Raw genomic sequence first — 26,900 nt, 5'->3', positions numbered from 1 at the left:
GCTACGTAAGAATACACACCTGATGATGGCCATTTAGGGCCGAAACATGTAGTGTGGAGGAAGGGAAGAAGAAAGAACTACAATTAAATTGTTGCACTTAAGACGGAATTTGTCTCATATAACTTCCATAACTTGGAAGCTGGACAACTAGTTACACATTATATAAAAATAATTTTCTCAAATATAGCACATATAATAACATCTTTGTTAAAATGTTAACCATCACTTATAATCTTTAAATTCTCTAACTTGAACACAGATTATGGAATGTGCGAGATATGTTTGTCAACACAATACCTTCCTCAAATAAATGCTGAATACCAGTATCTACTGTGATTTAATTCAAGTGTACTTCGCACTGAAATTTAACCATCTAGAACATTTCATAACACAATCTAGTGCAAATGTCTTACTGATTAGACTGTAAGATAGGCCACTGCTCGCTCTCCAACACAGCCTCAAAAATAGATGTCTAACTACTATTACAAAACAAGGAACATGTATTGGACAAGTAGTTCACTGTTGGTACCTTTTGGTTACATGAAGCCATCCAGGTTTCTTCAAGTCAGTAGGGCCTTAACCAACTTAAATATTAGTTTTTCCGAATCAATTTGGGAATATTAACAGGTCACTATACAAAGCATTCGATGCAGAGAGTGCTGGTCACCATTCTTTAAGTTATCTTGTTTTCACATTTGAATGCCCTTGACTTACACATTTTCATATTCATTTAAAGAAGGAAGATTGCTGTTTTCAGTCGGCATTAACGAAGTGCAACTTTACTCCCAAAATACTTTGAAACTTCCCAATAGGAACTTCAAAATTTATAGTTACATTTTACTTTTCACCATATTGTCAAAGGTTACTTAATGGACAGAGTTACACTTTAAACCTCCAGCAGTGATCTCAAGCTCAATACATTACCAAAATACAGAGTAGTCTTACAAGTGTATTCACAGTACAAGAAATAATTAACCAATGGACAGAGTTTGATTTGGCATGTACCTAACTACACATTAAAGAAATTATTGCACATTGTCAATCAGCCATCAGTCATGTTGTTCAAGATGGCTCAAGTAAGAAAATGTAGGGTGATTTTGAAGTGGTACTAGAAATTAAAGTACACATCAGACTCTTCCGCTACATCAGTGGTATGACTTACAAAGAAGTGTCATCACAAACACAGCATATATTTTTCACAAAAGCCAAGCCATTTGCTTCTGGTGTATTCAGTTTTCATGACATGGGTGTAGTGCTGGAAATTATATTACTTTTAATTGCAGACATTCATAATTACATTATATTGTAAATTTTTGCAGAATTCCAGGAAAAATATATAAATTTATTGCTATGAGTAGGCATTCATGAGATTCCTGTGAGCCAAGTTTAATCCAACCTCAAATTCACTGGTTAGGTTAGTAAATTAGAATTAAGTCAATCTAAAGTGAGACTGAAACCCAAAATCTGTGTACTTACAATCCCTGATGAACATTATTAATGTTTATAATTTATTTCCCTCCCATTTGATCTGAAATAAATATTAGCTGAGGCAAATGATCTTCCCATATCCTGAAGAAATTCTCGGTGACAACATTTTTGATATACTAAATTTTCCTGTTTCACTCATGGTATGTATGGCAGGTTTACACTTTAAAAAATATTTCAAGAAAATGTAGATAAAATCCCCCATTATTCCTAAGGCTTTAAGAGATGACATCACTTTGAGTTAAAAATTAGTTAACTTAAATCCAATTGTGCAAGATGTTTTCCAGCAAGTGAAATGTGAATGATATACACTGAAAGCTGAGCTGTCTTGCTCATGCAGAATTTTCCAAATATCATGATGTGGTAGTCAACTTTAAACTAAATACATGTGAAAAAGAATGAACTTGAGAAATGTAGTACTAAATATTACAGAAATATGTGATGTTTGATTGAAACAACAGATAGTTAACAACTGGATTATATACAATATTTAAATTTCAGATGAAGCTTCTGTGATTATCATGGGCCTGATTTATTAGAAACTTATCCATTTACCACATACATCAGCAAAACGTTTGCACAGGTCATTTAATTTCCTATACTGATTATGAAGTGTTCAATACACTTACCATATTTACGCATGTATAGGCCGCACATTTTTTGCCAAAAATTCAAGAGGAAAACTGGGGTGCGGCTTATATTCGAAATCACACTTCATTTAAAAAAAATTAACATTGCCAAATTTCGGAATAATTTCTACTCCTGAAATAATATTCCAAGAAAATTATTTTTTCTAAAATTTCTGTCTGAAAATTGTGCTGCGGCCTATACATGCGTAAATACGGTATATTCTGCATCTACAGAAGTTTTATGTTTTTAGTGCCCTGTAACTGAAATAACACAACTGCTAAAAATAGCCTTCAATTTTGTCTCTAACAGACTTGGAATTTAGGTAGAGGAATCTGTCAAGAGAACAATTTTTATCTTCCAAACTGTTCTATTTGATGTGGGACATAAAACTATCATTTAACAAGGTAAAGAAAGACTGGTCTCTCTTTTCATATAAGTACTTCCACATTTGAGAAACAATAATGTAGTGTGACTAAAATTTGTAAGAACGTGGAAAACTGACTTGCACAGAAGCAAATGCTAAAATAAGTACGCCCCCCCACTATATGGTATCATCATGAATGCTGCCTTAGACAATGTACAGAACTGAATAATAATCTGAATGTGGAACGCTAACTTTTTTTCTTGCACTGAACCACATACGTGGCACAGTAACATGTCACAATTAAAGCATGGTATCGGGAGTTATGTGTATATCCTGCACTAAAACTGATTGCATATCATATTTCAATATTCTGCATCCCTTTTCTCTCCTTCTGAGAAAATAAAACATTTTTGGTAATACAGTTCTTCCCCTGCAGAGACAAATCTGCAGGTAAGAATACATTAATTTTTTTAGCAACATTAAGTTTGGATAGAAGAGTAACTGTAACCTATAAATGGCATTTTTCAAGGACATAAATTTCATGTGACATCAAAAAACTTTTCTAAATTTAAACGAGATCAGGAAGCACTTGAGTTCCATTTATATCAGTAGCAGTAACCCTAATTAAACTAGTTACCCTCTTGTCTTTGGTATAGAAGAGTATGTTAGCAATGCTACTCCACTGATTGAGCAAAGAGCTGGACTACACTAAAGATAACAGCACCAACCATTCATTTCCTATTCTAATACTAAAAAGTATGGCAACATGTACTCTAGTTTGATTATGTAATATTTTAAGGCTAGGTGCCTATGTTGTTGGGTTGATTTCATATATCAAATTAGCTATAAACTGGCAAAGTTGTCTTTCAGGATGTAACTTATGAATACTAGGCATCAGTGTTAAGTCCAATTCAAACTGTCTTACAAATCCCATGACTTTTTATGTTCCTGAAACAACTTGCTCAGTAGCCTCTTTCAGATTTAAAGTTCAGGGTTGAGGGTCAAGTTTCAGGTCCTTTTTGAGTTCTATGGATGCAAAATTATAATCCCATAAATCTTTCTAGACTTTTAAAACTGAACTCATCTGTTATACAGCAGTATATTCAAGACCATATATTTACAGAATTAAGGTCTTGTATGTAGAGATTTAGTAAGCTGTGACAAGAGGCTAGAGGGCAGGTATTTTTCAGGTATCTGTAATATGCTGAGTCCAAATGTAGTAGAATTACTCATAATTAATAATGCAGCTTACTTTTATCCTGCATGCTGGAGATGCTGAGCTAGCCATAACTTAACATGAAACTGCTCATTTCCACATATTTTCTCCATTCAGAGGTTGGGAGAGCAATAGCTACCATTTGCTCCCCTATATCTACATTCTAATGTGATGCCATTTTCAAATGTTACAAAGCCTTCCGAAGAATCTTCTGAGCAGCCCGTATCAGTGGTGTCAGTGAGCCAAGTTCCATACAGTTCTTCAGAAAAGGATGGTTCAGAAGCTCATCTGCAGAAGCCCTCTTGTCCACATCCACTTGTAGACAGCGATCCAAAAAATGCTATGAAGAATAAATTGACTTTGGTAACTGAAAATTGTACACAATAGGCATGTGAAAGAATGTCATTTTCAGTCAGATGGAAATTTGGAAACATTTAAGAATAGGGAAGAAAACTACAATTTTTTCTAGTAGATCAGTTTTCTTCACTGTAACAATTTATAACAGTAGCTGCTCTTTCAGTATGCTGCCATATTTACCAGAATGGAAAATGGAAAACAATTACAAACATCAGATGACCCTGCATTAGGAAACATGTCTACACATAAAACGTAACTTTATGAAGTAATTTCATACTCTTATCACAAGCATGTAAAAGAAAATGAATATTAGAAAGCATGTTATACTCATACATGAAATTTAGTGAGTAAACTGTCCTCCATATGACTAGCTTCTATGCAGCAGCTTCATCAGTCTTGCTTTCTTCACCAATCCATCATCTATGTCAGCTTCAGTGTCTTCACATTTCCCATCTTATCTCATATTCACTGCCATTATTCCAAACATCTTCCATTACATCCAGTTCATCAAATGCACAGTAACTTTCTAAACCTTTGACTGTCACTTCTGGAGAGAGTGATCAACTTTCTGGACATTATCCATCATCAATATTTTCATCTGAGACAACATTTTGGAGGCTTGACTCTGTCTCCAGCCTCAAGTAAAAACCAGTCTTCAAAACATCTCCTCAAATGAAAAGTACAATGGAAAATATCCATAAAATTCATCATTCTATTAATATGCTATCATCACGAACTTTTAGACCTTCTGAAGAAACCCACTACCATGGTGTTATTCTCTGGCACAGCAGTTCCACACTTGGCCTCTTTATTGCCCCTGTCAGGGACCATATGGAATACAACTGCTTCAAATGATCATTAAAAAGTTTATTCACTAGAATGTATAGTTCTTTCCAGGTATGACCACAAGGGAAGGGTTCACTGCATGACTCATAGATCTGACCTCCAATGTTAAATGACCTTTAAATGCATTCAACACAACCATTTCTTACATTTTCAACAGTACTTTTGGTCTTCTTTTCCAGAAAACTTGTATCCATCCCTTAATATGACACCAGATTATAAACTCCATATGTAATCTGTGCCTTAGGCACAGTTTTCTTAATTCATTATCACATGTGACAGCTGTTTTGTCTTGTCTGACAACTCTGTCCTCAACATTACTTGTATAGTCACTCATCTTTCCAGTGGCCAGTGTTTTTATGACAACTAAAATTTGTTGTAGTTTCCACTGAGTCAAATGCCTCTCATAATCTGAAAAGGCTGAATGGTTTTCTAAGTTTTGTCCTCTTCTTCCTTTAGTGTTTTAATGTATACAGGGTGATTCATGAAGTTTTACCCCCACTTAGGGAGGACATTCCTGAGGTAATTTGGAACAAAAAATTTTAATATACTAATGGTATCCAACTCATAATTAAAGAGATACAGTAATTTGAAAACTGGCTAAAAAAAAACTTTTTTTCTTCGAATTTCAGTCAAAACAAATTAGAAATACAATACAAACACTTTTTAAATCATTAATGTTTTAGGAAAGAAGCATTCTGAAACCATTTTTTTTTTCAATTTCTTAATTTTGCACTGTGCAACATTTTTCATCGATTTTATGTTACAAGTCCGTGATTTTTTATGCTAACTGTCTTACAGTGCACACACCTTTTCACCTTACTCTTTTGCACTGCATGTTTCAACACTAATGTGCCATCTTCAGGTGCATTTTCTCTATGCACTTCTAACTACTGCATTGCATGCCCTGATGTCTTCATACCAAAATGACTAAAATATATATTCTTCATGAATAATAATAGATTTTAAATATTAAAACTTTTTAGGATTCGTCATCCTTACGTCGTATCTCAATACGCGAATCACGCCAATCCTCCTCTGTGGGAGCACTCTTCCTACATTCATATGTGTATTGTGCCTTTTGTTGANGTAGTTAGACGTGCATAGAGAAAACGCACCTGAAGATGGCACATTAGTGCTGAAACATGTAGTGCAAAAGAGAAGAGTAAGGTGAAAAGGTGTGTGCACTGTAAGACAGCATAAAAAATCATGGGCATGAGTCAGTGCAACACTAAAATATAACATTATTTATGTTACAAAATTACATTATTTTCAGCATCCCATTCTGTAAACATACCAATGGTTGCATATCACACCCTTCTATCAATCTGTTTCCTTTAAACTGTAGTGCTTTAGAAGACGACTGGATTTACATAAGATTTTCAAAAATGTCTCCCTGCACGTCAACATAACGCATCGCACACGTATGAACCACGCTCGTAGCATTTTGCAGTTCCACACGTTTGTTCCTTATTGTCATCGCCGCGTCCAGAATACATTCAAGCAATGCTTCACGTGTTTGTACCTTTACCTGGTACATAATGTCCTTCATCCAGCGCTGCATTCACAATGATGTGTTTCGAAAATCCATTGTTACTCTGTAACTATTGAAAATTGACCACAAGTTTATAAGGAAACTTTGCAGGAAATAACCCCAGGAATATGTACCATAAGCCAGGGTAAAACTTTGTGAATCACCCTGTATATCTTATCGATGTACAATCAGTCTGGTTGAAACCCGTTTTCTTCATCTCACATTAGAGAACCTGAGTTACTTTGAAGTCTTTTATTTATTTACTATTATAAATTTCATATTCAATATTTAGTTCTGATTCTATTCTTACCTCCTTTTCTGAAAATACAATAGATATCAAAGAAGCTTCATGCTATGGTCTTGGTACTCAATTTCTTCATGTTTGAAAATAATAAAAAAGCATCTGTTCCACCAATATTGTTTTGTATTTGAATAAGTCTAGATTTAATTCGTTAGGACTAGGAGCTTTTCTATTCATTAGTTGTTTAAATATCTCTGCCATTCTTCTATGATTACTGGACCTTCTTCATCTTCCTCAATGCTTGTAGAATTTGAGGTTCTCAACAGTGGTGGTTATAAGAGTTCTGTCTTTTGGGATATAATACTATGTAGTCTATTAAACTTCTTCCTTTTCTTTTCTTTCATGGCACATACTATTTGAGTCTTGTCTGCGATACAGTATTATATTATGGGGGAGGGGATAACGAAAGTGACAAACTCTTTAAACTGAAAAAAAAAGTCCTTCAAATTATCAGTGGGGTTAATAATCGAACCTCGTGCCGACAAATTTTTAAAGCTTATAATCTTTTAACATTGGCTGTGCTATACATACTTGGCGTGATATGTTTCATTAAAAAATATAAAGACTTCATGGCAAAAAAATGGACATCCATAATTATAATATGCAAAAAAAACTAAATTTACAGTGATATTCAGCAATTACTACAAGAGTTCGTGAACTTTATTGTCCAACCACGTATTTGTTCTTTTAAACTTACTGTAAGTTGTGAAAGATCTCAATTCTTGGCCCTTTTTATTTATCTTCTTTGTCAAACTACCCTAAGAACATGTTGATTTTATAATCTAGCATTTAGTCTCCTGCTCTTATAAAATCACTTCTACTCCTATTTATTTAGCCTCTGCAATGCAGGAAGTGAAAAAATACACTATATAACATTTTACTATCTTTATATTTGCACTTACTTGAAATTCAGGAGAAAGGGACTTCCATCGTGGTATTTTTGGTCGCCCAATGGCTGCAATAAGGTACAAGGCTCGCAGAGGTGTTTCTTTCAAATATGGAGGTTCACCTTCAATCATTTCAATTGCCATAATTCCCAGTGACCAAATATCCACTTTCTTTCCATACTGCTTCCGTGTAACAACCTAAAACAAAAGTGGACGTAATTTTAAAGTTTAGAAATAATGTGGAAGCACTTGTGGCCTACTTTAAGGCACTATTCCTCCATTTGCCCAGAGGTATTTGGGACGGAATGTAAGGCATCAGTATGACTGTGTCCCTGTGGCTGGCACTGAAATTTTGTATCTCCATATTCCATACCAATCAGGAGTGATAACCACTGTATTATGTTTATCATTTCCAACATTTAGAAATCTTTAATTTTCATTAATAAGGTTGGCATATGCGCAAAATTATTTCAGTTTGTTGGAACCAAGAGGAAAACAGAAGAATAGTAAATACACAAACCTCTGGTGCCATCCAGTATGGAGTTCCTACCATCGTCTGTCTTTTCTCATCTCCTACAATATTGGCACAAAAACCGAAGTCAGTAACTTTCACAGTTCCATCCATACCAAGAAGGACATTATCAGATTTTATGTCTCGATGAATTATACCCTGAAAATTAAAAGCCAAACACAAATATAAAACAGTATTCACTCCAGTAATTGCTCCCCTTCCTCCTAACTTTTGAAACCCAAAAAGGGAGGGATGGAAAATAAGTTTTGAATATGTTATGTGTGGAAACGTATATATGTAATTTTACTGTTACTCGTATGTTACTGCAGTGTCGTGTATGTGTAATGTGAGTTTAAGAGGCTGTTCAACAAAAGATCTCCAACATCACAGAGCATTCTGCCCTGGTACTTGCAGTTCAGTTCAAGAATATAAATTCTGATAAACTGTAAGGGTATTGACAGGCTGGCTACAAGTGTTTAGTGTCAGTATTGCACAGAAGTGTTGGAATGAAATCCAGTGAAATCATGGCGATTATCATGTGAGGTATGGGTACCGTGCATGATGTCCAAAAACAGACGAAAATATTTCTGCACATCACTGTGCACAACAAGCCGTGTTCTCTGCATTCATGAGCAGGCATATCAGACAGCATCAGTAGTAGCAGTAACATGAAAAATGTGACTTGTTTGGGGCACAGAACATCCTCATGTAATGTACAACTGGAACATGCATCACCTGAGGTTAACGTCTGATGTGCAGCAATAATAGTGTCCTTGGTTTCTTTTAGCAGAGGACACTGTTCATGTATCTGTGTTTCTACCTTGATACAGTATTTCTTCAGTCAGAATCCAGTGATAACAGAACTATCAAACATTCAACTTCACCCTCTCAGTTTGTGTCCAAATCCAAATCAGATGACTGATTTTTATGAAAAAGTTCATGAGAATACTGTCCACCACATGCTCATTCCTTATATAATATTCCTTTAACACACCTGCACACTGACCCCCATTCTTCAATTGTCATTAACAAAAATTTGTCTTTGGCCAGTTTTTTCACATCCTGTACCTTTAAAGTCACATTCTTTGCAGCCATCCAGTTTCTCTAAATATCAAAATTCATTTTTACTGGGTTAGGCTTCAGATGGTAGGGAGGCAGGAATAAAATTACATGTCTGTATTGTGCCAAAATACTGTAAATAGTGTCTTTAATTTAATTTAATTTTTTCCAACAATTCAATTTTCATTCCATCTTCTCCATAACAGATGATGTGGGACTCCAAGGACACTATCATATCTTTCTTGCTATTAACAGTAGGTAGTTTCAAAATACCAGGGACTGTCAATACCCTTGCACAAACACATTTCAGTGGAGCTGTTATTCTATTTCATATACTTGACTATGGACATTGCTGTGGTTTCCTGTCTCAGAGAGTGCCATAATTCCAAATGAGTAGTCTATTAAAAATCAGGTCTGTTTGGATGGTAGCAGGCAATATAGAATGACCTTAACTTTCTGCGTGTAATCACCTAATCTAACACCCCTCTGATATGGCTGTGAATGAGTCTAAGTAGATGGATTCAAATCTGTCCCTTACACAAGGCCAGAAGACTGCAGTCAGGTTCTGTATGACTTCTTGAATCAACATGTGGTGATTACTGAGGAGATCCAATACCATGCCCCCATCCCTTGATCACACTCCAAATGACTCCTTCCTCTGGGGTCAAGTTAAAGACACTGTTTATGGCCAGAATCCCCAGTCACTCCCTGAACTTCACAAATTCAATGCAGCTTCATTTGCCTTTATCACCCCGCAGATGCCTGGCAATGCAAGCTAAGGGCTTGCTCACTGCTACATCCTCTACCATCTTTCCAACAATGAGCATGTGGAAAAACTAACACAAATCACCACCCTTTGAGCATCTTGTACTTTTTCCACATCCGGAAATACAACAGTCATTCTGCAATGAATAACTGTGAGACACCTGTATACGAGGGTCAGTCAAAAAGTTCCCAGAATGGTAGTATAGCGCACTAATGGTAGGACATATGGCAACACTTACCTAATCGCCTTCAAAGTAGGACTCTTTGCGCGCATACACACCTGCTCCATCGATCCCGCCATTGTTGGAGGCAGTGGTGGAAGGCTTCTTTTGGCATCTTCCGGAGCTCAGCCATCACATTCGATTTGATGTCCTCCATGGTTGGGAAACGTGTCCCCTTGAAGCCCATTTCAGAGTAGGGAACAGCCAAAAGTCATTCGGAGCAAGCTCCTGAGAGTACGGTGGTTGAGTGATGACAGGAATGTTTTTCTTGGCGAGGAATTGCTGTACAACAAGCAATGTGTGGCTCAGTGCGTTATCGTGATGCAGAAACCACTGTCCCTGCCACTTTTCGCGCTGCTTCCTCCAAACCACATCATGCAACCTCTGCAAAACTTGCACGTAGAAATGGCCAGTAACAGTACCAACTTCTTGCTCCAACTCCTCGATGGTCATTCTTCTATCACATCGAATCAGTTGTCGCACTTTTCCAATCATTTCTTCGGTTCTGGATGTCGAAGGTCTCCCGCTGCACTGGTCATCCTCTAACGTCTCCTGCCTATTCTTAAACTGGGAAAACCAGTCGTAAACTGCAGATTTTAGTGCAGTATCACCGTAAACTTGCTGCAGGGCCAGTAGCGTCTCTGAAGCAGATTTTCCCAATTTGCACATGAACTTGATGTTCGCACGCTGTTCAAACTGCGACATTGCACCGAATGATCAACGCTCATGTCTAATTCAAACGGAACAGTAACGACNTATATATATATATATACTTTGTCAAATTTCAGTCCTTAGTAAGTTATGGTTTGATTTTTTGGGGTGGAGAAAGTGAAAATAGCAAAGTACTGATAACACAAAAAAGGATATTTCGTTTAATGAAAGGTGTAAATAGCAGAACATCATGCAGACCCATTTTGAAAGAATTAGAGATTTTGACTGTTACCTCTTTGTATATCTTTGAGGTGTTGTGCTGTTTTCAGAAATATACTTAGGTCGTACCGAAAGTCATGAGCAACCTTTTTTTTTGCATGCAACCTGGGAACAGAAGACAACAGAGAGTATGGTGGTAGGTGGAACCAGCTGTTGTGTTAACCTTGACTGTCTTGTGACGTCAATAGCTTGCATCACGTGACCAGTATCACTCCTAACAAAATGGCCGACAACAAAATGTCGTTTCGCCAGCATGCTGTCATCGAATTTCTTGTGAAAGAGGAAATCCCTGCTGCAGAAATTCACGAGACTTGAGCGTGCTTATGGAAGTGTGTGCATGGGTGCGAGCAGTGTTCGAAGATGGATGAAACATTTTAAAGATGGGAACACCAGCATCAAAGATGAGCCTCAGAGCGGTCATCCTTGGACAGCCTCAACTGAACGCAACAAGGAAAGAGTGGATGAAATCATTCAAGTTGACAGGTGTGTGACTTTGGACACAGCCCGAAAACTTGCAATAGGGCACAGTGCAGTACAGGAGATGATTGAAGGCTTGGGCTATAGGAAAGTTTGTGCTCGTTGGGTCCTGCGGTTATTGACCGAAGACCACAAAGGTCAGTGAAAAGCCATCACCTCAGAACTGCTGCAGAGATATTGACATGAAGGCGATGATTTTTTGCTCTGTATTGTGACAGGTGACAAAGCTGGTTTCACCATTTCAAGCCTGAAATGAAACGGCAGAGTATGGAATGGCACCATTTCCATTCTCCATCAAAAAAGAAAGCAAAGACAGTGCCATCAGCTGCGAAGTTGATGGGCACAGGCTTCTGGGATGCAGAGGGGTTTATTCTTGGTGAATTCCTGGAACCTGGGCAAACATCAATGCTGCTCATCATGTCCAGACGCTGCACAAGCTCCATCGTGCATTGCATGATAAATGTCCAGGACGAAACATCATCATCCTACATGACAACGCTCGCCTCACATTGGAAGCAATTGCAAAGATGGGGTGGGAAGTTCTTCCACACCCCTCCTATAGCCCTGATCTGGCACCCTCCGACTACCATCTTTTCGGATTTGTGAAGGATCAGCTGCGTGGACGTTTTGAGACAAGGGAGGCAATTCAGAAAGCAGTGCATCAGTGTCTTCAGATGGCTGGAATGGAATTTTTACAGAAGGGGAATTTTCAAACTCCCAGAACGCTGGGAGAAATGTGTACAAAGAAGTGGCAATTATGTGGAAAAATAAAGAAAGGTCTGTAGATTGAGGTGGTGTATTTGGTCTGTCAATAATAAAGCATGTTACTTTACAAAAATTGTTGCTCATGACTTTCAGTACGACCCTCGTAATTTATACTCTATACAAGAAATTCAGATTTATATGAATATAATACTAGAAGGAAAGATGATTTTCATGTGCCGAATTGTAACACATCAACTTTTAAGAAGAGTGTTATCAATATGGGTATTAAACTGTAATAGACTGCCTCTGGAATTAAGAAACTCAGATGGATCTAAAGACTTTAAACATGGGCTAAAAGTATTTATACTAGATCGTCCATTCTATACATTGTATGAGTTTCTATTAGAGGAACAGTAGTAAGCATAGCAAAACCTCTATTCTGCAATGGAAATAGATAACAAATGGTTGCTTGCAGTATCTTAATGTGTTCAGTGAGTGACATGGTTATATGTAGGACTCTTGATTTACTGTAATACTGTTAAAAATCTCGAGATGAACTCATAAGGTTGGCTTGCATTTTGATTTACATATGTACCTGATTTGATTATTTATCTGGTTAGTAAGTGTATGTTATATTTTAATTATAGGTTAACCATGTCAAGTGTGATTATATATTGTTGACAAATTCTAATCTTTTGGGCATTTGGCAAAAGGATTTCAAGAATGATGTATTTAATGATGTGACCTGTTTGAGTGTTACTGTTGTAGCAATTATAAATGCCAAATAAAAATGAAATGATGTCCATGATTTATTCTGACCGTCTTACAGTGCATACATTTATTCACCTTACTCTTCTCTCTTGCACTACATGTTTCAGCACTAAAGTACCATCTTCAGGTGCTTTTTGATGTACGTCAAACTACTTCACTGCATGCCCTGTTGTCTTTATACTACAATAACTAAAATATATATTCGTCATATATACTGATAAATTTTAAATATTAAAAATATTAAAACTGTTCAGGATTTGTTATCCTTATGTCATATCTCAATACGCGAGTCACACCTATCTTCTTCTATCGGAGTATTCTTCCTACTTTCATGTGTGTATTGTGCTTTGTGTTGTGTCTTGCTCCTGTGACTGCATGTGTTATACTGCTGGGCCTGCTGGGTATGTGAAATCCACTTGGACCATGACATTTAGCAGTACATCCAAGTACATTCTATAAATCACATTGTATACATACCACAGTTGGTTGTTAATTCGTGAATAATTTATACTTGCCAGAGTATAAGAAAAATTAATCAACATAGTTTAAATTAAAAACTGTAACTGATTTGCCATACAGAACAAGGAAATTCACACCCTTCAGCTTCTTCTGACCCTGGTCCTTTTTTGGAATTTCATGTTTAAGGGATGCCACAATACATATCTTGAGCCCCCACTAAGAAGCCGCAATTGACTATACACTTTGCTGACTTCATTTTGTTCACACTGAAGTCAAGTACAAGCACATTAGAAATAATAAATGTACAGTATTTCAGTGTCATACTTTCAGGTGAAGAAAATTCACAGCTTTTAACACCTCTCTGCACACAGCTGCGATCTGCCCCTCCTTCATGACAGTCTCTGTTACAACATCAGTCAGTGGCCCACCATCAAGCAGCTCCATTATAACCTGCAAAGATGTTACACATCAAAATTACAACTCTTAAGTATGTCTGTATGTGAATGGCATGATGTCACAGATATTGCTGTAACTCATGAAAAGAATGTGTTTTTGATATTTGCTGCTTTTAAAAATAATCTTCATTATCATTATTATGAACTGCACAGGATCAGGCTTAATTTCATGTTTGAAATTAATCACCTTATCTAAAATCTTGGAGTTAACCCATGTAGTATCATAGAAGTGTTAATTTATTATGGAAAACTGAACTTTACTACCGTCATTATATTGACATAACACATAACTACTCCAAATTATGCACACTAACTACTGTAAAGAAATTAAAAATATTACTGCAGTAAAACTATTAAAACCTCTATACAGTATTCATACTACAGAACTAAATAACATATGACAAAACGGTCATAATTTAAAGCAATTTCAGCAATATTTTATTGTATTTTACATTCTACTTATCCACACACTTTCTGTACTCCATTAAAAAAATTACGCATACACGGACATAATGAAATATTCAAGTTTCTTGCCAGAAAGTATTAAGCAGTACAGAATATATTTAAGACTTTCAAATTAAACTGAATGTATCAAAAACCAAGCTCAGGCAAGTCTTTTGCTCAGATGTTTGAAGTGTCTTGACATTAAACTCATTGAATTAAAATAATGAGGAGAGAAGGAAATATTAATTTCTGGAAACAGATTTGTGTATGCTTCTCCCAACAACTTGTAAATAGCTCAGTTCTTACCAGAATAAACATGTATTGTGTTGACCCCCATTAGTGATGTGAAATTAAAAATCTTTTAAAAATGTACAAAGATTTGCCAGGACTGTACCATTTTTCATTCTGTAATATATTTCTTCTCGTCTTTCCAGCCTACTCTGCACTGGAAACTACTTTAACTTCTCATGTTCTTTACTGTCATTACTTAATATCAAAATTTACTGCCCCTGAGTATGTCTGTGAATGCTGAAGACATTCGTATTTGTGTTATTAGTTTGTCTCTGGGATGCTGACACATTCAGTTAATTGATATATTTTTTGTAACTCCTAATTCCTTATACCAAGAACTGGATAAGTAAATTTAATGCCGCTAGCAATTCTTTGCTTCATTTCTTTACATTATGGACAACAGTAAATTCCATTATACATGGTAAAGTAATGCATGTTTCAAATTTTAAAAACTTATTAGTCTATAAAGTTATTAAATTATGTGATGCATATACAAAATTCTGTTAAAAGTTTTAAACTGTTATACTGCATACAAGTATGTATTTGGGGAACTCTGTTTATTTGGAGAAATGAAATTGCAAAATTAAATTACAATTTGTTTACGTACGAGATTGGCAGAAAATGAAAAATACTAACTTTAGGCAAGTCCATGTTCATTATGTCAACATACCACTTTATACCATGTTTACTCATGTAATATCCCCCCATTTAAAACAGTGTTTGGTGGGGGATTCTGAAGATTATAGATTATTTTTCTAACGATCTTCTGGTGTTATACAACAAAACCATCATACTTTTAGGACATCCATTTCTGTGTTATATATATACTTTTTTGCATCTTATATGGACTTTCTAAAATTGCCACTTCGATTATAAAAAAGTCAAGGAAGTCACACTAAAAGTAGCTTTACTCTTCTTCTGGAAGACTAATGTCACAATAATTTCCCTAAAAATAGCTTATACCTGCTGTGGGTAGGTAGTTGTTGGTCCTAAGTGTCAAGCTTGTTACAAATAAAGTTCCACACCAGTGTGTTATTTTTTGTAGTCACAGAGACAGACTTCAAATGAGTTCCTGTACAGTCAGTGATGAAAATGAAAACTAAAAAACATACCATGACAGTTTTGGAAGAACACTGTGCAATAAAAATTATCTGTATATTTCCTTCCCCAAAGCAAAGGGGGGAGTAGTATATGAAGGGGTATATTATATCAGTAAATATGACATTGCTCCATAAATATAACAGTCTTCTACAAGGTAAGACCCCAGGTTTCATATAATTCACATAAAAATATTCTGCTAGTAAATGAAACTTTAATTTATAAATACCCAGAGATGGTCATGAATCAAATATGCATCAAGGAAATTGACAAGGTTTTCATGGTTAAATTCCTTCATAACTCTTATTTCTGTTAGTATCAGTTCCTTTCGGGGCTGTTTTGAGAGATCAATATCCTTGACAGCCACCCGATGATTGGTAATGGTGTCAGTGGCTATGAACACGGTTCCAGAGGCTCTGCAAATCAGAAAAATATTTGATTTCTTACAATAGTGCCTTATATCCAATTTGAAGAAATAAATGGATCAATCAAATAGACCATTACGCTTTTATATATATATACATAGGGCAGTCAAAAAGTTCCCGGAATTCCCTTGCAGACGGAGAACGAGTGATAAGATAGCGCACATACTATTGTGATGGGAAGCTCAGCATGTCTGCTCACATGCGCAACATGTCTGGACAGGTTTCAGTGTGCAGTGTCGTTACTGTTCCATTTGAATTAGATGCGAGTGTTGGTCATTTGGCGCAATGTCGCAATTCGAACAGCGTGCGAACATCAAATTCATGTGAAAATTGGGAAAATCTGCTTCAGGGACGCAATCGGCCCTGCAGCAAGTTTACGGTGATACTGCACTAAAGAAATCGCAGTTTACGACTGGTTTTCCCGGTTTAATAATGTGCAGGAGACGTTTGACATCCAGAACTGAAGAAATGATTGGAAAAGTGCGACAACTGATTCACTGTGATCAAAGAATGGCCATCGCGGAGTTGGAGCAAGAAGTTAGTATCTCTGACAGATCCATTCATGACATTTTGTCTGATGATCTGAAGATGAAATGCGTCAGTGCGAAGTTTGTTCTGAGGCAGCTGACCATGGATCAGATGGAATGTCGCATGATGGTCGCTGGCGATCTGTTTGACAAAAGTACGCAGGACTCGACATTTCTCAAAAAGATCGTCACTGGTGTTCACCTACGACCCAGAGACGAAGATGCAGTCATCGGAGTGGCACACAGCGTCGTCTCTTCAGCCAAAAAATCATGCCTCGTTACATCCAAAGACAAAGTGATGCTTGCCGCATTCTTTGACATCGACGGTTTGGTGCACCATGAGTTCGTACCGCCTGGACAGACTGTTACTGGCAATTTCTATGTGCAAGTTTTGCAGAGGTTGCGTGATGCGGTTCGGAGGAAGCGGGGCGACAAGTGGCAGGGACAGTGGTTTCTGCATCACGATAATGCACTGAGCCACACATTGCTTGTTGTGCAGCAATTCCACGCCGAGAAAAACATTCCTGTCATCACTCAACCACCGTACTCTTCAGGTCTCGCTCCGAGTGACTTTTGGCTGTTCCCTACTCTGAAAATGGGCCTCAAGGGGACACGTTTCGCAACCACGGAATGCGACGGCTGAGCTCCAGAAGATTCCAAAAGAAGCCTTCCACCGCTGCTTCCAACAATGGCAGGATTGATGGAGCAAGTGTGTGCGCGCACAAGGGTTCTACTTTGAAGGTGATTAGGTAAGCATTGCCATATGTCCTACCTTTAGAGTGCTATACCACCATTCCTGGAACTTTCTGACTGCCCCTCGTATATTACAAGTGGAAAGTTTACGTTCAAGAACAATTTTGTTCTGAACATGATGTTAGATGGAGGAGGCAGAAGGTGGGCACAAACATTTTTGGACTACTTTACTTTCTTAAGGAAAGAAAGTTGGCTTGTGAGAGGTCACCATCCTCTCTATGTGAGAGTGTGTCCCCTCATTTAAACTTTTGAACCAGCTGACTGATTCCACAAAATTCTGTTTGGACATTATGCTATTGGATGCAATCCCAACATCATACTCTTCAATTTTCTACAATTGGTAATAAGACAGGCATAAGAAATGAGGTGGAAGCAACACTACAACCACTTGTAGCATCCTGAAATGACACATGAGAATACATTTGGAAAAAGGGGAGATAATAGTTCTGCATAATATAAAATGACAAATTGGTGGCCACATAAAACCCATATTTAGCTTTTGGTCTGATGGCAGCAATTAGTGAACCAATGCATCCAGTTATGTGAAATCTAGTATGAAGATGGAACTCCATCTCACCTACATTCCCAGCACATCATAGTCTCCTAAATCTCACTGTCCTAACACTATGAAATGACCCATACAAACCGAATGTGATGTCATTACTGTAATGCTGTTGACCTGCAGACATCACAAAACTCCTGTATTCTCCATTTCATTCGTTGTACATTGAAATATTTTCCCTAATACATTATTTTCAAACACTTGTAATTTATGTTCTTCCACAAATTACAGACTATGTTTTCATACTTGCACACCATCAACCCCAAGGGATGAAAAATCATGTACTATGACTAACAAACCATGATTTATTAACTGCTGTTTCAAGACATTGTTTCACTAAAAGGCAAGGTACAAACCCTTGGCTTTTCTTCCCTCCATAACTAATGATCCCCACACACCTACCATATATTAACACCTACGATGTCAAGCATAAACTCTCATATGCTTCAAGCATTGCCTACATTATTCCAAAAAATTCATTTTGTTCCACAGCCTTTCGATAAGGTCTTGGAACACAGCCACCTTATAAATGCCTGAAAGCTCAGAGTGGTATATGTGGTCTGTTCAAAAAGTTTCAGGACTATTTTTTTACATAATTTTTTAGACATGCCTGCAACTGAGTGAGCCTCACTGCCTTCAGAGTACTGCCCTCCTGCATTGATGCACTGCTCCCAACGCCACTGCCACTTCTGGAAACAGTCCTAGTACGCCTTTATTTGGATCGCATGTAGCTCCACCTGTGGATTTTCTGTACTCTCTTGAATCATCTAAAACTGTCATCCTTTCAAAGTGGATTTCAGTTTGGGAAACACGAAAAAGTCTGCCAGAGTCAGGTCACTTGAGTAGGGTGGCTGAGGAGGCACAGCTATGTTCATGTTGGCCAATAAGTCAGGAATCAGTAGCGATGCACGAGCTGGTGCATTGTCATGATGGAGGAATCAGGCGTTTTTTCTCCTGACATTCCAGCACTTCAAAATAATACCAGCAATTCACTGTTTGCCCCTGACATAAGAATTCATGAGGCACAACACCTTCAATGTAAAAAAAAAAACAGTCAATATGACTCATGTTCGACCTGACCTGCTATGCCTTTTTCAGTCTCAGTGAATTTTTTCCAACACATTGTGAAGACTGCATTTTCATTTCCACATCGTGTCCATAAACCCATGTTTCATTGCTGGTTATAATCTTTTCAGAAAGCTTTCATCCTCACTAGCATGATCAAAAGTTCCTGACAGATGGCAACATGAGTGTCTCTCTGATCCTGTGTCAGAAGTCATGGGACAAACTCTGAAACTACCCAATTCATTTCTAAAGTTGTTGTAAGAAAGTCATGACATGATCCTATCGATATTTTGCACTCTTCTGCTATTTCCTGCATTGTCAAACAATGATTGGAATGCACAATTTCATGAACTTGCACAACATGAGCGTTGCCACATGTTATTGTGGGCCATCCCAAACACGGCTCATCATGTGTTGACTTAAATCACTTAAACCATTCATAACAATGTGTATGGTTCATGCACTGATCACCAGAAACGTTTCTCATCTTTTCACAAGTCTCCATAAACGTTTTCCCTAGTTTGAAGCAAAATTTAATGTTAATATGCTGCTCATGAATATCAGCCATCTGAAATATCACAAGACACACTTTACATGCATGTGAACAAACACCTCTAGGGCAATGACTAATCACAGCAGGATGACACGGCAGAAACGATGATAATTAGGAATAACGCTACTAGGCAGCACAACTTACCCAACATTGCTAAAACACTGAGTTGGTGTGCTGTTTCAAAAGTTCTCTGAAACTTTTTGAACATACCACATACAGATATTAACTGGTCCTTGATGTGTTATACTGGAAGTACTGACTATGAATGATAAAAACCAAATAATGTTCATAATTGCATAGGCTTATATTAATGACATTAGGGTTGAGATATTCTTTACAACTAAAATGAAAGATAAATTCTAAAAAAAAATTGAAGACTAAAATACAGTATAGTTATTTTCTTACCCTGCACCTAATTCTTTGCTTCGTTCAAACCTTCTATAAGGATCTCCTGGATGACATATTCTCCTTAATTCAGCAAATACTTCCTCATCACTCATCTTATGGGTGATCGTTTCTTTCTTTCTTAGTATTGGACTGTTACTTTCTGCATGAAATGATAAATCTCCAATTTCACTGTGTATTGCATCCTTAGCTAATGCTAAATTCTTCAAAGCCTCATCAAGAGCATCATCTAAACATTTCCTCTCTTCATCTCTGTCCTGAAAACAGAATTATACATCAGTTACACTAACAACACTGGTCTGTGATGGATCCATTGTTCAGAGAATTATACTTCTTTTATAATAATCCAAACATGCTGAATCCAAAAATCTGGTAATGCCAGATCACACTGATGGCACCATTTTATATGTACCACTACAGGGCTGAAATCTCAGATCCCACTGTGGTTACCACCTCTTTTACTTCCATCTATCTTTACTGTGCTACCCTATGGTGGCTGAGGCCTCTGCAGTTACCTTCTTTCAGGAATTCAGTGCTAGGGCAGGAACAAATACTGTGGCTAACTTAATTCTTCATCCCGCAAACCTGTAACCACCCTCTAGGCACTGCCATCACCCACTGAAGAATAATCCTCTACTAACATCACCTAGGCATACCTAAATGGGAAAAGCCCTCCTACAGCACTGTTTTTCTTGTTGCCACAAATTCCTGGAAAGTTTCTCATAATCATTAAACACTCCCCCAGCATCCCGTTCATGGAACATACTCGATCTTAATTACAATGCAGCACATCTACATAAACACAGAATTTCATACTTACTGAGTAGGTTGTGTAGCAGTAATACTATGCAGTTGTATTTGGGAGGTGCTCAGTTTAAATCTCAGCTGGAACACCATCTCTCCTGACTGAAATTTTTTGTGTTTTTATTCAGTCCCTCCAGAAAATTGCCAGGACAGTGCTTGAAGTGGGCCACAACCACTTCAAAATCCTTTCCAACTCAATTATTCTACCACTCAAACCCATACATTCTAGATACTGACAGCATCATAAAAGAAACCACAAAAAAAACTTCATATTTACAGTAACATTTATTGGTTTCAGCTCCACTGTCTGCTAATTTGGTTCTAATTTTTTTAAGTGGTTCCTGTTATACTCTTAGCAGCTGAATATCAACAGCCCTTTGTATTTCACAGTAACAGTTCCATAAATTGGCTCAGCTCAGTTCAGCTGCCATTGATCCCAGAAGGGGAAAGTAATCTCTTCCACACTGGGATTCCACAAAGATCCTGGGACCCGCAATCCAAACTAAAAACCTGTTTTCTGCTGGAAACCCATGTTACGGGTACAAAAACCATAAACAGGAATTTGTTCCTTGTTTTTCCCAGGAAGGTTCATTTATTTTTTGCAGCAATATTGCTGGATTAATAATACCTGACCCAACAGCTGCAACTTATCAATGGAGTAACTGAAGCATTTTTATTGATTCTGAAGAGAAGCCTGAAAGTTGCCCTTCACACCAGTAACAAATACGTTTCTCTTCCAATGGCTCATTCAGTGCAACTGAAGGAAACATATGAAAATCTCAAACATCTTCATGAGGAAATTAAATACAAGAAGCATGAGTAGCTACTCAATGGAGACTTGAAAGTTGTTTAAGTATGCGGCTCACTCAGCAATCTAGTACATGTGAATGGAAAGCAGAACGAAGCCTGTGCTGGACTAAGAAGCAGTGGCCTCCCAGACTCCCTCTGATACTAGGTTTGAAAAATATCAAACATAAAGGTCTGAGTGACAGAAATAACATGCTGTTGCCCAAACTGCATATAAAACTGGGCTTCATGAGGCAGTTTGTGTAGGTGTTGGATAAAGATGGTAACTGTTTTCAAATACATCTACAACAAATTCCACATGTCAGATTTGAGAACTTAAAGAATGAGCAGTCATTGGGCCTCAGATCAGGATGGTGACTTCCGATAATGGTTCTGAAGGAATTGTAAGACAGATTGAAAGAAACTTGGGAAGACTAAAAAAAAAATGTTATACACAACTTCTTGGGTCACACCAAAGACCAAAATTACAATATTACTGTTGAAAACAAGCAATAAATTTCAATATTTAAGCTGTAATATGAGTTTCGAGGTTCATTCCTTATGCTCACATTTGGAATACTTCCCCCAAATCTTGCAGGTTTCAGCCATGAACAAGGAGAAAGAGTTCACCAAAACATGAAAGAAATGCAGAAAAGATGAGAAAAAAGGCAAAAGAGGATAAAGTTGTCCCTGTCCGTAACTAATTAAGCACTACACCATGAAGATGTCTAGAATAGTGGATGTATAGATCCATGTATTCTTGACCTTGGCACTAGTTCAATGTAAGTGGTCCACAGTACACATTGGATAGGAGACTGGGTGGGCCTAGAGGAGAAAAATCTTGACCCTACCAGAACCCCTCGGCCAGCCAACCTGCAGCTAGGTGCTATACTGAGTGTGCTATCCCAGCTCAGAAGAGATATCAAGGAAGGTGAATTGTCACTGTGATAGCTGATCATTAAATAGAGACCAAACACCATTGTTTTGATCACAGGTAATCTGCTGAATTCATACAAATATTTGACTTGGTATTTTTTGTCACTGTCAATATATTTCTTTGGGTGTTTTAGTAGATCAAAGAAGTGATTTGTTCACTGGGACATGATAAATAAATGCAACCCGATAACATAAAATGCATTTTTCACTTCTAATTTGTATAGAATCTTTCTGTATGAATGGCATTTTTTAGATCAGCAGAGCAAAGTTATTTAAAGTGACTTATTAAAATGAAAATAACTGTTGTAAAATTTATATTTGCAAACTGGTGTAATCAGATAGACTTGAAAGGATTCTGACGATGGTGTATACTGTACTTCTTTTGGTGTAATCAGCATTATAAACATTATATTTGAAATCTTCATTTGTCTCTTTACCTTCATACTTAAAAAAATACCTGGTACACAAAGTTTATAAACAGAACACATACATAAACTGCAGAACTGGTATCTCATGCACACAGATATGTGAGTGAAGTCACATGTAATGAATACTGAATCAACACAGTTTTAGTGTGCTTATTAACTGCAAGATATCTGCCACCAAAGTTCAGTATTGTTTTCTGAAAATCTTGTAGCTGGAAAAATGTTCTGTTGCCAAAATAAGGTGGATCAGTATTAGGTGGTGCATGGCTGTGGCTCTCACCTCTGCTCTACACTACATTCAATTCTTCTTTTTGTTATAGTTTGTCCTAAACTACCTGAACTCTGGTGCATCAAGCTTACAAGTGATTTCACAAACCAAAAAAAAAAAAATATTTAGGATTCATTGTTCTGGACAGCTCCATGTAACAGCATACTGTCATGATTTGTGTGTGTGTGAGACTCAATGGGGTATAGATTGGTGAATGCATTTATTGACAACTTATACACACCACTTGGAACTACAAATAATTACAGCGCTATCGCTGATCTCCACAGTTTACAAATCACTACAGCACCCGCTAAGCCTTTTTTCAGCTGTTCCCTAGTAATAGCTTCTAACGGTGGAGATTCTTCAGCTTCACACGCTCAGGTTCTATCTTCACAGCTTCCCATGCAGTACTCTCAACTAACAGCTAACTCCCAGGGATGTGACAATTTCACACCAACCTCCTAGGCTTCTCTTCACAGGCTGACTTTCAGCAGACAACTCTCTGAGTCGCCCCAGTTGTCTTCAAGATAAATCCTCAGCATGGATGACACAAAAAATACCATTTCCAACAGTAACTCTATTGCTGTAGAGGCACGTTTACCAGGCAACAGCTGTTCTGTTGTTTGTTTTGAGGTGTTTGCCTAGCAACATGTCTATACACCACAATATAAATCATATTTACAGAACAGCAGTCTGCATGACCAGATGTTCTGTTCAGAGGCTAGAGATCATAATCAAGCAACACTGCCAAAACTCCAAAAGCCAACTCCCAAACACTAGGGTGGAAAACTTGTCATCAGCCAAAATTTTTCAGTCACCACTGGTGACTAAGGTCCATATTTTTCAACCCCTTAGAATGACACAGTTGCTGATATACTTATGGATGTTTAGACAGCAGTGAAAGGGATTTATTTGCTTTAAGTATTGTGGTAGGGAATACTGTGTATCAGCTTCAGGATCTAAGATGAATATGTGTCTTGCTGGGGAAGACTTGAAGTTTGTGGTACAGTGCAATAACAGTGACAGGTGTCCTACATCACGTATGCATGCAAGATGGTCAGCATATGTTTGGGATGGTAGGGATTGAGTCTGTATTATGTACAGTGATTCATATTAAAGAATGGAGGAAATGGATTCATCTGTCTGAATATCAATGACTTTCATGCCTGACATATTTCTCTTAATTAGTTCTTTAGTTACCTGTGTTTAGACTTAATCTTTATACATCTTTAACAGCTGACGTGATGCCTATCGTTAGCTTTTGTGGATTACAGATTACTAAGGAAACAGGATGCTCATTCTTAAGCTTTCTTCTATACATCTATGATAACTTTTAAAAACTTGATTTCCTTAAGTGTTCTATGTATAAAACTGACTGTATGTATGAAATAATGGTCACAAATTAATTACCTTTAAAGTAAGTCTTGCTGGTTTCTTAGGTGGTACAGGAGGCTTTTTCTTCTCCTTAATGGACTCTGGGGGAGTTCCAAGTCCTTCCTTGAGAGATGGTGCCTCCTTATTCTGACATGAAGATTTCTCATGTTTATTCTGTCCTACAATTTAATGTACAAATATTATAAGCAAAGGATGTGCCTTCTGCTTTTGCAGTAAACCTTGTGAAACCAAGTCCGAAAATTCTCCCTAATACTTCTGCAAACTGTCTGGACATTTTTCAGCTCTAGTAACAAATCTGAGCATCTTATCTTACACATCCTTGAAGTTTCAACCGTCTTTACTAAAATCCTCAATGATACAAGGATAAATCTGCATCTCTCCAACATTGGTATTTTCTAATGTTCAAAGAATGTATTACACAAAATTTGTACAAGTAGACATAATTACAATTTACTGCACTGCTTAATTTCATACTCTTAGTTCCAGTAATGAATAAATAATCACAAAAAAAAAAGTACTTAAAAGTGTAGGAATTTATTAATCTTACTGTCCCCATTGCAGTTCTAGGGCTCACACATCAGCCGTGCTAGAGAGGAAAAGTATTGATATCTTGACATCAAGTTGGCAAAAGAATTTACTTAAGAAGAAAACAAGCTTTCATTTTCTGATTTAATCTGAAAACTAAATTATCTTAAAATCACCTAACATGTAAAATAAATTCATCTTTGCACCAATGTCTGCAACAGTCAATATGGGTGAAATATGTACACTACTCTTTAAACAGAAGTCTGGGGTACACGTGAAACTGTTTAGGCTGATTAAAATCTGTTTAAAAGAAAGATACAGTAAAGTTCACATATGTAAACATCTGTCTGATAATTTTCTTATCCAGAATGGAATAAAATAATGAGATGTTTTATCACCATTGCTTTTCAACTTTGCTTTAGAATATGCCATTAGCAAGGTCCAGGAAAACCAGGTGGGACTGAAATTAAATGGGATATATCAGCTGCTCATCTATGCTGATGAAGTGAATCTAGTGGGAGATAACATACATACCATAAAGAAAAACATAGATACTTTAACTGACGCTAGGAAGGAGGTTGGTTTAGAAGTAAACGCAGAGAAAACTAAGTATATGTTGCTGTCTCGTCACCAAAATGCAGGGAAAAAGCATGACATAAAAACAGCTAACAGAACCTTTGAAAATTTGTAGCAGTTCAAATATCTGGGAACGATAGTAACAAATCAAAACCTGATTCTACAGGAAATTTAAGAGGAGAGTGAATCTGGTTAATGCTTGCTACCATTAAGTCCAGAACCTTCTGTCTTCTCATGTGCTGTCTAAAAACATAAAAATTAGAATATACAAAACTATAATTTTGCTTGTGGTTCTGTATGGGTCTGAAACTTGGTCTCTGTCATTAGAGGTGTTTGAGAACAGGGTGCTGAGAAGAATATTTGGACCGAAGACAGATGACATGATGGGAGGTTGGAGAAAACTGCATAATGAGGAGCTTCATAACTGGTACCCTTTGCCAAGTATAATTAGAATGATCAAGTCAAGGAGGATGAGATGGGCAGGGCATGTAGCATGAATGTGGGAGAAGAGGAATTCATACAGGATATTGGTGGGAAAGGCAGAAGGAAAGAGACCACTAAGGAGACCAAGACATAGGTGGGTGGATAATATTAAAATGGATATCTTAGAGAGATAAGATGGGGTGGTATGGACTGGATTGATCTGGCTCAGGATAGGGACCAGTACAAGGCTCTTGCAAACATAGTAATGAACCTTCAGGTTCCATAAATTGCTTGAAAGTTCTTGAGCAGCTCCTCAAAAAGGGCTCAGCACTATGAAGTTAGACAGAAGACATCAAAATGAGAATCAACAGTGTTTGCAAGTGTTACAGAACCGTAACAGTTTTTTTTAAGAAGTTTATATGTGATGTAACACATTAATTTTTTTCCTTTTAATGCTGATGACCTTGTGTTAATGGCTAAGGAAGAAACTGTGCTACAGGGTATGATTGATAGACTAATAGAAATTGGAAGGCGCGATGGCATGGAAATGAATGTGGAAAAAACAAAAGTAATGAAAATTTCGAGACAACCAACCCCAGTCACAATAAAGGGAGGGTGTATGTGTGAAATTAAATCCAGAATTGCCATGGCAAAAGCTGCATTTAGCAA

At 37.2% G+C, this 26,900-nt stretch overlaps 1 protein-coding gene across 1 annotated transcript in view; it reads right to left on the bottom strand.

Moving 5' to 3' along the window:
* Positions 1–2,323: 2,323 nt before the first annotated feature.
* Positions 2,324–26,900, bottom strand: part of LOC111866582 (serine/threonine-protein kinase PAK 2) — a 27,969-nt gene continuing 3,392 nt past the window's right edge. Inside the window, exons 4-10 of the mRNA XM_023855665.2 lie at positions 24,723–24,865; positions 20,094–20,350; positions 16,033–16,219; positions 13,840–13,965; positions 8,138–8,287; positions 7,633–7,815; positions 2,324–4,035 (exon numbers count right to left, since the gene is read on the bottom strand). Of these exons, the coding sequence (XP_023711433.1) occupies positions 3,883–4,035; positions 7,633–7,815; positions 8,138–8,287; positions 13,840–13,965; positions 16,033–16,219; positions 20,094–20,350; positions 24,723–24,865 (1,199 nt within the window). The 3' untranslated portion in view covers positions 2,324–3,882. The remainder of the gene's footprint in view (positions 4,036–7,632; positions 7,816–8,137; positions 8,288–13,839; positions 13,966–16,032; positions 16,220–20,093; positions 20,351–24,722; positions 24,866–26,900) is intronic.

The sequence above is a fragment of the Cryptotermes secundus genome, unplaced genomic scaffold (genome assembly GCF_002891405.2).
Source record: "Cryptotermes secundus unplaced genomic scaffold, Csec_1.0 scaffold666, whole genome shotgun sequence".
NCBI lineage: Eukaryota > Metazoa > Arthropoda > Insecta > Blattodea > Kalotermitidae > Cryptotermes > Cryptotermes secundus.
Note: the sequence above shows the minus strand (reverse complement) of the source record. Positions and strands in the feature narration are given on the sequence as shown.